General features: G+C 44.1%; 1 protein-coding gene across 6 annotated transcripts in view; it reads left to right on the top strand.

The window, feature by feature from the left end:
- Positions 1–15,960, top strand: part of MYOCD (myocardin) — an 85,496-nt gene that overhangs the window by 37,033 nt on the left and 32,503 nt on the right. For 3 of the 6 annotated variants that reach the window (XM_081580661.1, XM_081580659.1, XM_081580660.1), the window contains exons 3-5: positions 5,036–5,091; positions 6,689–6,764; positions 8,854–9,015. In XM_081580661.1, coding sequence (XP_081436787.1) covers positions 5,036–5,091; positions 6,689–6,764; positions 8,854–9,015 — 294 coding nt within the window. Of the gene's footprint in view, positions 1–33; positions 355–5,035; positions 5,092–6,688; positions 6,765–8,853; positions 9,016–15,960 lie in introns of all 6 variants that reach the window. The other 3 variants (XM_081580662.1, XM_081580664.1, XM_081580663.1) reach the window with 2 other exon arrangements.

The following is a 15,960-nucleotide window of genomic DNA, read 5'->3' as shown; positions in this document are numbered from 1 at the left end:
GGAAAGAAATGACTTTCTCTCTCCTTCTGCTAGTACACTGGGGCTGATCTCTATGAATCCAGGGGAGAGAAGCAGGAACACTGAGTTGATTCTCCTGGAATCCAGCAAACAGCATTAGAGAACTGAAGTCGATTACAGAAGCCCAGGGGGTGCCCAAGAGGCTGCGACTTCTCCGCCAAGACTCAAAGAAAGCCCCGCTGGCCAGAAAGAAGCATCTGGGCAGCTTGGTTCCATGATCTGATGGATGTCGATGAATGGAAAGATACGATGAGCTGTGTGTGAATGGTCCTGCCTTTATTTGTTTTGCAGACTAATCCAGGCCTCCGCAGCCACATACTTAACGGCAAAGCCTTGGTAAATCCCTGAATTCTGTGGTCCTCCTCCTGAATAGCGAGAGGCGTCATGGGCTGGTTCCTGCACCCACAGCACACGCAGCTTCTTGATAGTTTTGAGAAGTTGGCGGGGCAGAGTCTTCCTTCCTTTCCTTGGTGCCTTCATCTGACTTGGCTTCTCCCCACAGCACCCACCTCCCCGGCCCCCCCACTGTTGGCTGTTTGAGCAGAACACGGCACAAGGGTTTCATCTTTCCCCCTTCCCTCCCTCCTAACATCTCAAATGTGGAGTGAGAAAAAAGCCTCCTCAGTTTTCATATCAAGCCCATTTGGGTCCAAAATCCTAACTTCTCTATTTCCCCCAACTCTTTCTTTCTATTTTCTAGTTCCTTGCTCCTTAGAAATTAGGGAACTAGTAATGCAGGCATCACGTGAATGTTATCTGTGGACCCTTCTGAGAAATTCCAGAGTATTCGTGTAGAAGGCATTGAATTCCCTAAGCATGCAAGCCAGGCTGTAATATTACAAAGTTCCATTGGGAAGAGGCAATCTTTTCAGACCCTCTAAGACTATCCTTTGGGTCCTGAATGGGCCATCTGTTGCCACCCTAAAGAGATGAGACAGTTTCCAAAGTATTAACCACACGTGCATAGCATGGATCCCATTTGTTGGAAGAAAAATACTCCTGGTCCAATTTGTCTTTAAAAGCAAAGCCAATGGACTTCCCTGGTGGTCCAGTGGTTAAGAATCTGCACTCCCAGTTCAGGAGGGTGCAGGTCTGATCCCTGGTTAGTGAGCTAAGATCTCCTATGCCACATAGCATGACCAAAAAAAAAAAAAGCTAAGTCAAGAGGACAAGCATTGCTGAACCTGTTTGTAAGTGGCAAACTGAGAACATGGGAAGACTCTCAGACTTGTTCAAGGCTGCACCAGAAATCGATGGCAAAGCACGGACAGAACCCAGAGGGATGGCTCCAAAACTTTAGTCACCAAAGACTTTTTTAATTATACCCATGACTGCTGTAGAGCTTGTATTTAAATCAGTTTTGTCTTCCTCCCCCCAAACCCCTATATATATGAATTATTATCCATATATCTGTCTTTGATTAATTAATGGCGTATAAACTTACCAACCAGTGCTTTTTGATGAGAACAAGCAGTTCTAAACCAAGTTGTTCTGCTTCTAGGGAGCAACTATCAAAAGCAGCAGTTTCATGAAACTAAGCAGCCTTTCTCTGGACAAACACACCCTTTTTCTTCAGCTTTTTGAAATACTGGGAAATTAGTCCTAGACATCAGGCACCCCTTTTTGAAGTCTCTGATTCCCATCTACAGATCAGGACCTACTAGCCATGGAAAGGCCTGAGAACCAGAATCCATCTAGGGGGCTTGTGCAAACACAGACCCCCTGTCCCTCCACCTCTCACCCAAGCTTTGGATTCTGTAGGTCTGGGTGGGGCCTGAAAATTAGTACTGTTGGCAGGTTTCCAGGTGATGCCAAAGATGCTGGTCCAGGGCCACACTTTGGGAACCACTGCCCCAGCTGCCACCCCAGATGCAGCCTCTTGGTCCTGACCCGCATACCAGAGGAGGAGCTGGGTTCTCCCCTCCAAGCCCAAGGGGAGAAGGCAGGCCCCGCCTCCATCATCAGAGCTGCCACCAGCCCCAGGCTCCTCTCCCTTACAGATTGTCAATGGCCCTCCAGCCTGTTTTCTCTTTTTTCCGGGTCCCTGTTGGAGGCAGGAGGTTAGAAGCAGGGGGCCACCGCAGGAGGTCTGTTCTTATCTTGGGATCTTTTCCTGAGCTCTAAGTAAGCAAATGTTTATACACACAGCTGACCCAAATTAGCTGGAGCTGCGGGGACAGAAATAGGAATAGCCCGTGACTAAACTCCTCATGGAGAACATGAATTCCCCTGTGAGAAGCGATTCATCTTCCTCCCAGGGGATGAGTGAGACGTGTGGCTGACTGAATTTACAACCGTATTTTAATTTGGAATCACATTGACTTATTTTTTTTTAATTTAGCAATCCAAATTCCTTTTTAAATCCTAAATGTCAATGTCCCTTAAATACAAAATGTTGCCATTTGATACTCCCAGGGCTGTCGGCAGAGGAGGTCCTTCGTGGATTTTCCAAAAAGTCAGTGTGGTGCGCGGGGATGCAGTTTGGCTTTCCTTGGCCCTTGAGGGGAGGGACTGAAACCCTCTTTTCTCTGGAATCCCAGAAAAGATACATGTCAATCACAGAGGCCATGGCAGGCCAAACCAGTGCCCCATGTAATATCCTTTAAGTCCTGGAAAGAAGAGCGTGGGGTACAACCCAGTGTGTGAATCTTTTTGGCTTCCTTCCCAAGTCCTTGCTGAATGGTCATAGCCTCTCTCACCCTGTGGCAGAAGGTTCCAGAAGACCATTATGCGCCTGGCATCAGAGAACTGGACTGTTCAGTCATTTCACAGGGGAATTGTTACCACCAAAGAGTGATGAATTGTAACTCCTCAGGCTAAGATACAAGAAATGCAGCATTTCATGGGAGAGTTAATAAGCTCCACTAACAAGAATCAAAAAGCCTCCGGGATAAGAGAAGCAGATAAATTCCCCCTAAACCCTAAGGCCAATTAAAACCAATTGAGTTTGGAATGTAAGAGCCATCTCAAGATAGATTCATGCTGTCCCTTTAGGGTTGCTTCTTAAGGAAAAAGTTGTGTCACTCTTTTTAACGACTTGGTAAGGAAGGCCACCCTAAAATCAACTCCTTTTCTGGATTATGGAAGGGATTAAGCCACATCAGTATATAATACCTAGGTGACCACCAGACTGTTGGACAGAGGTGAAGACCTATGGGTTCAGATGGTACAGACTCACCAGTTCCCAGTGGCCCTCAAGCAGATTTGTAGGATCTGGTGGCCTGGGGAAATGGTTTCAGAACTCCATCAGTATAAAGTGCAGCTGTGATCAAAGGCAAATAAAGACAAGCCTCCTGACTCAGGATGGGGGTCAGACCCAAGTCAGAGAAAATGTATGAGCAATGCAGCAGACCCGCACATTTTTCCAGAGCCACTGAGTCAGGGGACAAGGGAGGGGAAAGAGGCCTTTGAAAAGAGCAGAGTTGGCAGAGAGGTTCCTTTTAAGAGTGAAAAGCAGCAAAGAGAAACTGGAGGTGTTAGATCGATGGGAGATGTGGTGGTCAAGCAACAATTGATTTTTTTTCTCCTATAAAAAGGAAGCCCCTTAGTCTCTGGTCAAATTGAGGAGAAAAGGACTTGTCCAGTCCCCTTACCACAAGGCAGCCAGCTGGGACCAGTCTGCCTGTTCCGTTGGTCAACCCTGCAGTCGTTCAGGTGAGACAGGAAAGTCTAGAGAGAGATGCCTCAGTAGCTGCCCAACAACATCCTCAGGAGAGGATAATGGGCTTGACCAGCTGCCAGGACCAGAGTGGAGTCTCCCTTCTCTCCAACAAACCCGTCCAAGAGCTGGGTTCACATGTGGCGTGGTTTTGAGGCTGAATGAGACACACACTCACACGCATGCACATACTCACACGCATGCACATGCTCACACATTCACACACACAGCCCCAAGTGCCCATCTGGTTAAATATCTAATATTTTTTATGCCAGCCAAAGTTTGGAAGACTGTTTCCTTGCCTGCAGCTTGCGAGTTGACATCTGTTGAAGTAATATTAGAATTCTGGATCATGTGATCCACCCACTTGTCCAGACCTCCAGTCCAGGAGAATATTCGATGCAATTCTGCAACCACTGATCAACCTCATTACTTCTGATGAAAAGTTACCGTTTATGGCTCTGGGTTGTGATTGTTCCAGGGGATCAGGAAAGGCAACGAAAAGGCAGATTTTTGCAAAAGCTAAGTCAAAAGTTCATCACCGTGAGGCATTGCTGAGAGCTGGGAGGAGGAGAAGCAATAGGGTCATGGAGAGAAGGGAGGCTGGCGTCCGGTCCAGGTTATTTCTGGCTGCTGTGGACTATGATGGACCAATGCCCGTGTCTACTGGTTGTCAGTGTTTTGAGCATCACAACTGAAGAGAAGTTATATGGTCAGAGGATTTAGGCTCCTAGCCCTACCTGTGTGACCCTGGGCAAGTCAATCCCATTTCAGGGGCCTTAAGTTTCCCCATTATTTTACCATCTCCAAGGTCCCTTCCAGCCCTCAAAGTCTCATTCTGTGCTTCTCTCTCAACACTCTTTGGTTGCATGTTCTTGCCCGACCAGCCACCTACCTGACCCAAAAGGACAAGTCACCTCCCACAACATGGATCACAGCCCTTCCACTGACCTTGACCTCCACCCAGACTTCTGTGCTCAAGGGCAGGGCAAAGTCAAAGAGAGTGGTGGTCACCCCAGTCTCCCCATCTCCCTAAAACTAGAGCATCGCCTGTCCCCACCCCCGGGTCTGCCCCTCTTGGGATCTTGGAATGCCCTGTCTCTGCCACTTCTCTTTCTATCGCGTATTCTGCCCCCGCTGCTCCTCCTGTTTGAGGCTGACGTCCACCTTTTTCTGTGCCCTCCGGCCTCAGGGAAGCTGGTGACCTCCAGGCCTTTCCTCTTCAACTGCTTGTGGCCTGAAGAAGGCAATCACCTCCCCCCGGCCCCCGTGCACAGCTCAGCAAGCACACCAGCAAACACTGCCATGTTGCTCCGGGCCCCAAGGCCCCCTGCTTACTTCTATATCTTTCTGTTTCAGCCCTGAAAAGCCCACCTGAATTCCATGAACAAAGAAAACGTTTGGATAGTGACAAGGTAACTTTCTGCAAACTTCCCATCTTTCTGATCTCAGACTCCAGGCTGTGGATCTCCAGGTGCTAAGCTAGAGCGAATTTCTCCTACAATTGGCTGGTCCTCTCCCCCACACTGTGTGGAATCTTCCTCCTAGGCTCTGAAAACTGTGGAAATAGGATCAATGATGTTGGCTTTGAAACTGCTATTGGTGAGCTTTTTTAAAAAAGATGTCCCCAGTCTTTCTGATGTTGAATAGGGGCATCCCTGGAAGGAGTTTTCAGAGAGACGTGAAATGAGGTAGGTAAGGTGGGTTGGCAAGCTGGCCTCTCTTTCATGACAGGCATTTCTCAGTGACGATCAGATGGTTTTAAATCCAATTCAGTGGTAAGGTAAGGCCTGTAGATATGGGGCTTATTCAAGGCCATTTAAAGGCGAAAGTGTTTCCCTGGTGGCTCAGTGATAAAGAATCCTCCTGCCAGTGCAAGAGGTGCAGGTTCAATCCCTGGGTTGGGAAGATCCCCTGGAGAAGAAAATGACACCACACTCCAGCATTCTTGCCTGGAGAATCCCATGGTCAGAGGAGCCTGGTGGGCTACAGTCTGTGGGGTCGAATAAGTCAGATATGACTGAGTGACTAAACAACAACAGAAGGCTAAGGGAATTCTATTTATTTCTCTTTCTTTTAGCATTTGAGGGGGGAAATTAGCATGTACTCTGTACCCTCAGAGCAGGTCTCTGCAACTTGAATTTATCAATACTGTAAGTGCTAATTAGGGAGCATCAGCAGTGCACCAAAAGGAAGGCCAGCAGGTGCCCTTCTCCTGGGAGGTCACTGCTAGAGAATCCTAGCCTGGCAGCTAGTGAGGGGGTGGGGGAGCAGGAAGAGGGGCAGAGCCCCAGGACTCCCTAGAACTGCTCCTGGGAGGCTGTGCTTCCTGCCTGGAGGATAACTCCCTTTCATCAGAACTGGAGTGAGCCCCAGACCCCTCTTCGGGGGGCCAATTAAGAGACTCAATACAGTGAGATCAGAACCCAGAAATGAGGGCCCTGAAGTTCAGTTATGGCTCTGCCACAGCCCACACCGTCTCTGCAGACAACTCCATCACATAGTACGCCTGTAAGTGTCCTTGCAGCTTCAATGTGGGTCTCAATCTGCAGGATTCCCATTTTCACATCCTGAGAGAAAATGCAAGGGAGAAACAGGAGGAGAGCGTGTGTTGTCATGTTATACTGGATGGAATGAGGTTACATTTCATCTCTGACTCTAGTTAATTTGTGACTCTTTTACAAAATAAGATTGGCTATAATATAAGCAGCATGATGATATCAGTTTTATTAATATTTTATGAATAGGTACCTGTCTGCCCTTTAAGTTTGGAGCACTGAGATGGACCAAAGCTTTTGACCTCTTTATCTTATTTCTCCATCCTGAAATTACTAGAGAGGTTTTCATAAGTACTCCTTCATCAGAATATAGAACAGGGATATTTGCATGTTTCATTTGTAAGAAGGTAATACTTTTTCCTTTTGAGAGAAAAGGGGTTTTTTAAAGTTAAAATTAGATGATTCAGCTGTACGATACTGAGAGTTGAATTGATTCCACGATTGTGTCCGACAGGCTGAAGACACCCTGAAGCGCAAGGCAAGAAGCAGGTCTGACCGTGCAGCAGTGGTGAAAATGCACATACTCCAAGGTAGGGCTGCCCGAAATCATTAAACCAGTACCCGTCAGTGAGAAGGGAACACGGGCCATTGTTCAAGGTTCTTTGTCTCCGCACAGTGGCTGAGTCCACTTAGAAAGGAGCCCTTCCATTCTGAAGTGGTTTTTGAGCTGTCATCTAGTCATTCAAGGCCATGTAGATGGTCACATCGAGAAGCCATATGGTGGCCCAGAAGGTACCACACTTGGGGTCCAATCTGAGCTGCACCACTGCTCAGCTTTCTCTGAACACATAGGGAATGTTCAACATACATCAACTTTCTTTAAAATGTCCATCCTTCATACCAGTAATAAACATTTAGTTTCCAAAGGGTTTCCCTGGTGGCTCAGCAGTAAAGAATCTGCCTGCAAAGCAGGAGTCTCGGGTTCGATCCCTGGGTTGGGAAGATCCCCTGGAGGAGGGCATGGCAACTCACTCCAGTATTCTTGTCTGGAGAGTCCCATGGACAGAGGAGCCTGGCAGGCTACAGTCCATAGGGTCACAAGAGAGTCGAACACAATTGAAGCAACTGAGCATGCAAGTCTTACAAAATGATGTTTACTGAGGAGACCAGAAAACAAAACTATATTCACAGTCGAATTCAGGAAAGCAAAGTATATACATAAATTGTACTTATAGTCAGATTCTATGATGAGAAGATAAAGACCTAACAATAAATACTGTGTAAAGAATTAAGAAATACACCGAATTACTAAAAACAGTAGACTCTAAGTAGGGGAAATTTCCCAATGCTTTCATTTCTTTTGCATAATTTTTTAGCATTTTCTACACTTACAGCAATATATATATGTATAATAGTGCATAATCAAAAAAGGAATGTTATCTGTTGCATCATTACCGTCTTGAATTAAAATATCAGGCTATGAACCCCAAGAATCAGACACGACTGAGCAACTGAGCACACACACACATTAATAGGACAGTGGTACTGTGAGGTCTGGAAAGATCTCACCTAAATTTTCAGAGTTGAGCAGAAAGCGGCAAACTCTCATGGAACCCTAACTTCTGGTTCTGCCTTATTGCAACAACTGGCTTTCAAGACTCTCTTCCATGTTCTTGCACAGAAATAAGTCAGGGCCTCACCCAGAGAGGAGTAAAGAGTGATTTAGAGCTTGTCAGTGATCTTTCTCACCCTCCTAGTAATGAGAAGCTGAGCTGCCTGTTGGATATATTCATTTTTTTTAAATCTCTGTTTAATTAAATAACCGTTTTGTTGGATATATTCAATTTCTTAAATCCCTGTTTAATTAAATAACTGTTTCCCTCCAAAATTCTTCTCTTTTACAACCAGATCCGGACATTTGAATCAGTTAGTATCACAACCTCCACAGGTCTGAAGCCCTTAAGAAGTCATGCTATTGCAATTATTACAACTGGATTGGATTGTTTAGTCCCTTCAGTCATGTCTGACTCTTTTGCGACCCCATGGACTGTAGCCCACCAGGCTCCTCTATTCACGGGATTTCCCAGGCAAGAATACTGGAATGGGTTGCCATTTCCTTCTCCAGGGGCTCTTCTTGACCCAGGGATCAAACCTGTGTCTCCTGCATCTCCTATATTGCAGGCAGATTTTTTTTTTACCACTGAGCCACTAGGGAAGCCCCAATTATAACAACAGATAATATTTACTGCCAGCTCATCATGGGCCAGCCAGTACCCAGGACTCCTGCATTTCAGGTGGATTCTTTACCAGCTGAGCCACCAGGGAAGCCCATACAGACTGGATGGGCATGCAAATGCTATCTTTTAAAGTCAGTAAACAAGGCAGGCCCTGTGGACTGTTCGCTTACAGAATCGACAAATCACACGTTTTTCCCCCAAAATCCTCACAAAGCCAGTTCCTCTAACACTTCTATGCTCTTCAATTTGCCTTTATTTGGAAGTGTCTAGTCTTTGCTGCTAATCCATGTGAAATGAGGATGATTGCATCGAAAAATTATTAGGATGGTGGCCTACAATGTGTCAGAGTGTTTGGGTTACAGAAGCAAGAAACAGAATAAAAATAAAACCACAAAAATGACATCAAATTCTAGAGCCAATCCTCTTGATTTTAACCCCTCAGCCTCCACTGCAGAGAGATCAGTTCCAACTGCCCAGATGAAGCTGAAAAGAGCCCGTCTCGCAGATGACCTCAACGAAAAGATTGCTCTCCGGCCGGGGCCGCTGGAGCTGGTGGAGAAGAACATACTCCCTGTGGACTCCGCTGTGAAAGAGGCCATTAAAGGTAATTAGCACCAATGGCAGGCTTCCTCCGTGCTGGGATCTGAGGGCAGCCGTGGCTCTGAAGTGCTGGGGTTCTGGAGGGTGAAGGTGTCTCACTAAACAAGAGTCTATCCAGGGGTTACTGTTCCAGAATGTTCCCAGAAGTCCCAGGAACGAGGAAGAAATTCCTAGCCACCCACCTCCAACGTCAGGTTGACATAGACCAGAGTGGTTCTGGTTAAGCAGGTTGGGGAGCTGACTTGATTGTAAACCTCAGAACGTCTCCCGCATGGGGATCCATCACTCTGGATTCACGGCACTCCTTGGTTCCCTCTTTTAAAGGGGTGGAGACTGGCAGAATAGAAAGAGCACTGGACCTGAGTGGGAAGAACTGGGCGCTAAGCCCGGTTTGGGCTCTGTGGGCTGAAAAGTGTTAGTTCCTCAGTTGTGTCTGACTCTTTGCGACCGCATGGACTGTAGCCCGCCAGGCTCCTCTGTCCAGGGAATTGTCCAGACAAGAATACTGGAGTGGATAGCCATTTCCTTCTCCAGGGGATCTTCCCAACCCACGGATCGAACCCAGGTCTCCTACATTGCAAGCAGATTCTTTACTGTCTGAGTTACCAGGGAAGCCCCCCCCCCCAAAAAATATATATATACATAGATATATATATATACACACACACAAAATATATATTTAAAAAGCTGATCCTGTGTCACGAATATTACACATCCTTTTGTCCACATGTCCTTTACCTTTTTTTGTTTTGTTTCTGTCCTTTGTCTTTTGATTTTCTGTATAGTGTATTTTACCTGTAGCAGTTTTTAATTTCTGTATAGTTCAATCTCTTAATCTTTTTCTTTGGATTTCTGAATGTTATTGCTTACTGAAAACATTTCTTACCTCAAGAATGGAGTTATTCACCTATTCTGTTTTCTAACAGGTTTATACTTCATTTTTATATTTCAGTCTTTATGCTGAAATACGAAAGTATTTATACTTTTATATATGAGAGTGCATGGTTTAAGAGACAAGGTCTAGTTTTCTTTTTTCCACAATTTTAGTAGTTTATTTTATAATGTGTCTTGATCTCTGTCTTCACAAGGTTTTTTACATTGGCCTGATTTTTCTCATGTTTCTTGGCTACTCTTACAAGTTTCTGGTTGGTGAAATTTAGGATCAGTTTGTTATATGCCAACTTCAATCCTGTCAGAATGTTGTTCGGGATTGCAGTGAATTTATAGGTTAAGTTATAGTGAATTCATATGTTTAAATTATATGAACTCTTATGAGGCAAAAAGATAGTATCTCTTTTCACCTACACAAGCCTTTTTTCAAAAATTTCCCTTAGTAAGGTTTTCAAAAATAAATTCACATCAGTTATTGCTTGCATATGGGAAACCTATTAATTTTGCATATTTATTTTGTAACTGGAGCACTTGGAAGATTTTCTTAATAGTTGCATTTGAGCTTCTTTCTCTTTTCTAGGAACGTGGTACTACTGTCTTTCTTAATCATCCTTGTATTTCTGGAACTATTAAGAAAACTTTCTCATTTTATCTTAAATTGTTTGGTTATATAATCACATCATCTGCAAATAATGAAGATGTGCCTTTTGCTTTGTTTCTCCTTTCTGTCTGGAAGCACTGGCTGGTTGTTGAAAAGAAACATCATGGAATTATTAGTAAATTGCAAAATATTTTAAGTTACATGCAGTATATTCATAGCACAAATTATATATAATTTTGTTTATGAATTACCTATTTGTACTTGTAAATGATACATAAATGATAACAATCGAGTATATTATACAAGTCTAATAATATGTATATTTTATTATACATAAAATATACAGGTGTGTATCTAACCTATAAATTGTATGTATGTATTATATAAAGCACATATAATTTATATAACTTCACATTATGCAGTTTTATTATATAATTTAATAATTATTGATATATTACATAGTAGAAAATTATTATTATTGCTACATTGCCAGTGCTTCAAAAACAGTATTATAATGTTATATATTGGATTGGCCAAAAAGTTAGTCCAGTTTTATTTGTGATGTTGATGATAACACTTTTGTTTGAATCAGTGTTCCTTGGGAATTTCTCTTGTCATTCACCTCTAAATATGATACTGACTTTTGCTATAAACAGATATTCTAAGGAAGTGTTTGTTCTATTCCATTATTAAGAGTAGCTTGCAAGATGGATGCTTAGTTTTTAAAAATGCTTTCCACGTTCATGAAAAGATGACCATTTGAGTTTCTTTCTCTCTTCTAGGAATGTGGTACTACTATCTTTCTTGATCATCCTTGTATTTCTGGAAATAAATCCTACATGGATATTTTTCCCCTAGAAATTGCTAGCATTTTATTTGCAAATTTTACATCTCTTTTGTTATTAGTTGGGATAACAGAAGCTGCTAACAAAACCACAAAATTTCAGCTGCTTAACAACAGACGTTTATTTCTTATTTATAAACGGTCCAGAGAGGGTTTTCTTCTATGGCAAACCTTTCAGGCACACAGACTCCTTTGGTCTTGCTGCTCCATCATCCCCTAGCACAGAGGTGGCAAACTTAAAGAGCTAGGTAGTAAGCAAGCTCTCTGAGCTGTCACAGCGACTCAGCTCAGCCATCATAGTGGAAGAGGAGCCACAGGCAATACATAAACAAATGGGCATGGCTGTGTTCCAATAAAACTTTATTTAAAAAAACAGACAGCAGGCTCACCAGCTATAAATTTGCCAACCTTTGTCCTTCAGCCTTATCATCCTCCAAATCTAGCCAGAGAAGAGGAAAGAAAGGAACAGCAGTTTCACAGAAACATCTCTACACTATGGAAGGCGGAGGGGGATGCAAATTTTGATGAATAGCTTTTGGTCAAGAACCTGAACAAGAGTCATGCTGTGCGCACAGAAAAAAATAGCATCTGAGAGGCACTTGATATGCATCATTCGATACTGGTAGAATGTGTCAGTGTGGACAAAAGGAAGAGTCACAGATGACCAACCTCGGTTTCCCTGTTGGTTAGCTGGTTAAATGACAGCCATGTATCAAGATGGGGACTGTGAGCAGAGGAGCAGATCAGGGGAGAGAAGATGAATTCCTGTTTCATGTTGGAGCTGAGGGATCCACAGGAACTCAAGGGGCAGGGGTTCAGTAAGCAGGGGTTTCTACCGAACTAGACTGCAGAAGAAAGTCTTGGTCTAGAGCTACAGACTTAGAAGACTATGGGAATTTAAACTGGTGGACTTGCTGAGAGATCCCTTTCATGTATTCATTTCTTCATTTAATGTTTATGGAGCATCTTCTGTTTGTCAGGCACTATTCCAAGTGTTTGCGATGTATTAATGAACAAAACCTACAAAAATGTCTGCTCTAGCAGAGCTTATATTCTAGTACAGGAGACGTAAATGATCAGCAAAACCCGTAAATAATTATATATCCTAATAAAAAGTGGTAAATGCTGTGAAAATAGAAGTTGTGCAGGGTACAGAGTGCCCAGTAGAGGGTGGTTGCGGGGATGGAAGAAAGTATAAAAAGTGAAGAGAATAATGTATAAACAGAGGTAGGGATCTGTGAAGAATAAAGAGAAGGAAAAGCTAGAAAAAGATGGCAGATAAAGGTTCCTCATCATCAGCCTCTTTAGCGGCAGTCTTTCAACGTGCATGAATTTCTACCAGCAAGGCAGTGGCATCTTCAGTTCAGTTGCTCAGTCATGTCCGACTCTTTGCAACCCCATGGACCGCAGCATGCCAGGCTTCCCTGTCCATCACCAACTCCCAGAGCTTACTCAAACTCACGTCCATTGAGTCGGTGATGCCATCCAACCATCTCATCCTCTGTCATCCTCTTCTTCTCCCACCTTCAATCTTTCCCAGCATCAGGGTCTTTTCAAATTAGTGACATCTCATGACATCTTATGACAGGTCATAGGGACAGAGGAAGCTCCTCAGAGACCAGCTGTAGAAATAGCCCTCTGAGTAACCCTTCCAATGGCACTGATGGTCCCCACCCCCTCCTGGCTGTCACTTCTCTGGATCGCATCTTCCGCCCTCAGCAAAGCAGCAACTCAGGGTGGTGGTTTTCTGTGTATTGTTCTCCTGGCCTCTGTGTATTTTCCGTCCTTGGTCCACGCGCCTTTCCAGATGTGTTTACATTTTCCAGCTCCCTCCGCAGCTGTGCCTCTGTGTTTCTGCCAATCCCAGAGCGAAACTCTCACTGCTTTCCTCCCCACCATGTTTTATTCAAGGCCAATTTTTCTTCACCACGAAGATGAAATAAACTAGAACGTCTCGCAAGGAGGCTGTTGACAGGGAACCAGCCCCCACTGTGGGGTTTTTCTTCTCCTTGGCAGATGTCCCACCCTTGCCCTCAGCTGAGTGACTGTAGCAAATCTTCCCCCCTGCACCTTCCTCTCCTTTGGGGTGCCAGCCAACCATCACTCTTCCAGCCTGTAGGTTTATTTTCTGAGTCAGGTAGAAGTTTACAGATTCCAGCTGGAGGAAACTTAGGCTTGTGTGGGCTACAGGGATATGATGTGAAAGAAAAGGGGGCTTGTTTTTTATGTTCTTTTTTGTTTGTTTTGTTTTTTAATTTATTTATTTTTAGCTGGAGGATAATTGCTCTACAATACTGTGTTTTCTGCCGTACATCAACACGAATCAGCCAAAGGTATACATATGTCCCCCACTCCTTGGACCGTCCTCCCACCTCCTTCCCCATCCCACCCCTCTAGGTTGTCACAGAGCACCAGCTTTGGGTTCCCTGCATCATACAGCAAATTCCCACTGGCTATCTATTTTACATACGGTAATGTGTATGTTTCAGTGCTGCTCTCTCGATTTGTCCCACCCTCTCCTTCCCCCACTGTGTCCACAAGTCTGTTCTCTATGTCTACGTCTCCACTGCTGCCATGCAGATAAGTTCATCAGTACCATCTTTCTAGACTCCACATATATGCGTTAATATACAATATTTGTTTTTCTCTATCTGACTTACTTTACTCTATATAATTGGTTCTAGGTTCATCTACCTCATTAGAACTGACTCAAACGTGTTCCTTCTTTATGGCTGAGTAATATTCTACTGCATATAGGCACCACAGCTTCTTTATCCATTCATCTGTTGATGGACATCTAGGTTGCTTCCATGTCCTAGCTATGGTAAATACCAGGTTTTCTGATTTTACTGACACAAAAGGAGACTCGGGAGTGCCTCGTGGCTACATCTCACAGCCTACACCTGTTTTCCTATTTCTTCTACTTAGGCTCCACCAACAGCCTCTCTCTCTCTTAGGCCAGAACACTGAATGCAACAAATACGACATGATGAGGGAGTGATAACTTGTGAGACCAGAAGTTGTACACTGGCGTTGAGCCTGGCTTTGATCTGCTTATGTATGGTCATTGTCACTTCACACTCTCAGTTTGGAGAGCTCTTCTCCGAGCTTGTTAATCCTCTCTCTGGTCATCCGAGTATCTCCTTCGCTGCCAGAGCATCCCTTAGCTACCAAGGAAGCTGTTATTGTCCAGAGGCCTGGCTTCTGCTTGAGGAAACAAGAACTCTGGCTGGCTTTCCCAGCTATTTAGACAATAAAAGGGTCCTGGTGTCCTGCTCCAGTGGGCAAGCTCCTTCACTCTAGAGTGTCCTCATCTTTTCCTTGGATTCAGCCAGGCTTCCCGCCTGAGTGCCTGAATTCATTTTTTCAGGTGCTTTTAAAAAAATTGAACCTATGATTCAGAATGAAAAGAAAGTGAAAGTCACTCAGTCAGTCGTGCCTGACTCTTTGCGACCCCATGGACTGTAGCCCACCAAGCTCCTCTGTCCGTGGGATTCTCCAGGCATGAATACTGGAGTGGGTAGCCATTCCTTTCTCCAGGGGATCTTCCTGACCCAGGGATCGAACCTGGGTCTCGTGTATTACAGGTGGATTCTTTCATGATCTGAGCCATCATGGAAGCCTGATTCAGAATATACAGCCCCATTTTCAAAGATAAAGTCATTCTTTCTATCACTGTAACATTTCAGCACAGGAAGCAACATTTCTGTCCCTGGGGGATGGCCCAGAAATCATCCATTTACAAGTGTCATGTACATTTTTCTAAAAGATCCTACGATAGTCTTAGCTCACTTATAACCCCAAGGCTAAGACTTTATAATAAAACAAAACAAAAATTCTTGTTTACTAGAAATCCAGTCATTCTTCAGACTCTCTGGAAGTCTCAACACTCTCTAATAGTTAATTTTGAAGGCAAATAGACACTAACCATGGCCCGTAAACCAGATGGTGGGGTCATTTGTTTGGCAAAACTTTCTCATGACCAGAATCTATCATTCTATAATGAGAAAGGGTTTCCAAAGTGCAAATGATCCTCAGGGGAAAGAAACATGTGACAAATACTTTTCTGAGGAAGAGTCTAGAAAAGGTGGTGGGAAAAGAGAACCAGGAAGCCAGTAACTTTGGGGGTCGGGGATTGTCAGGGAGGAAATTTAGGGTGTTCTAAGATGATGCTAAAGTATCTTTACCCACCTAACAATCTTCTTTGTCCCTGGAGAATTGGTTTCGATAGTTGAGACAGGACAAGTGTTGATGTAGCTTATCTGTTTTTCCCAACTCCTGTAGTCCTTACCATCAGAGTCTGTCTAGAGACTTAAAGTCAATTTCTTTTTTTTTCCTTTTAAACTTTATTTTGTTTTGGAATATAGCCAGTTAACAATGTGGTAATAGTTTCAGGTAGACAGCAAAGGGATTCAGCCATATATACATATAATGAACATGTATACTGTAATATGTATGTATGTGAAGAGTCAGACACAACTGAGTGACTAAGCATATAGCACAGCACGCAGAAAGGAAAGTGTTGGTCTAGTCGCTCAGCCATGTCCTATTCTTTGCAACCCCATGCACTAGCCTGCCGGGTTCTTCTCTCCATGGGTTTTCCTAAGCAAGAA

The sequence above is a fragment of the Giraffa tippelskirchi genome, chromosome 3 (assembly GCF_054371585.1).
Source record: "Giraffa tippelskirchi isolate mGirTip1 chromosome 3, T2T-mGirTip1v1.2.pri, whole genome shotgun sequence".
NCBI lineage: Eukaryota > Metazoa > Chordata > Mammalia > Artiodactyla > Giraffidae > Giraffa > Giraffa tippelskirchi.
The sequence above is the reverse complement of the archived record's forward strand: the minus strand, read 5'-3'. Positions and strand labels throughout refer to the sequence as shown.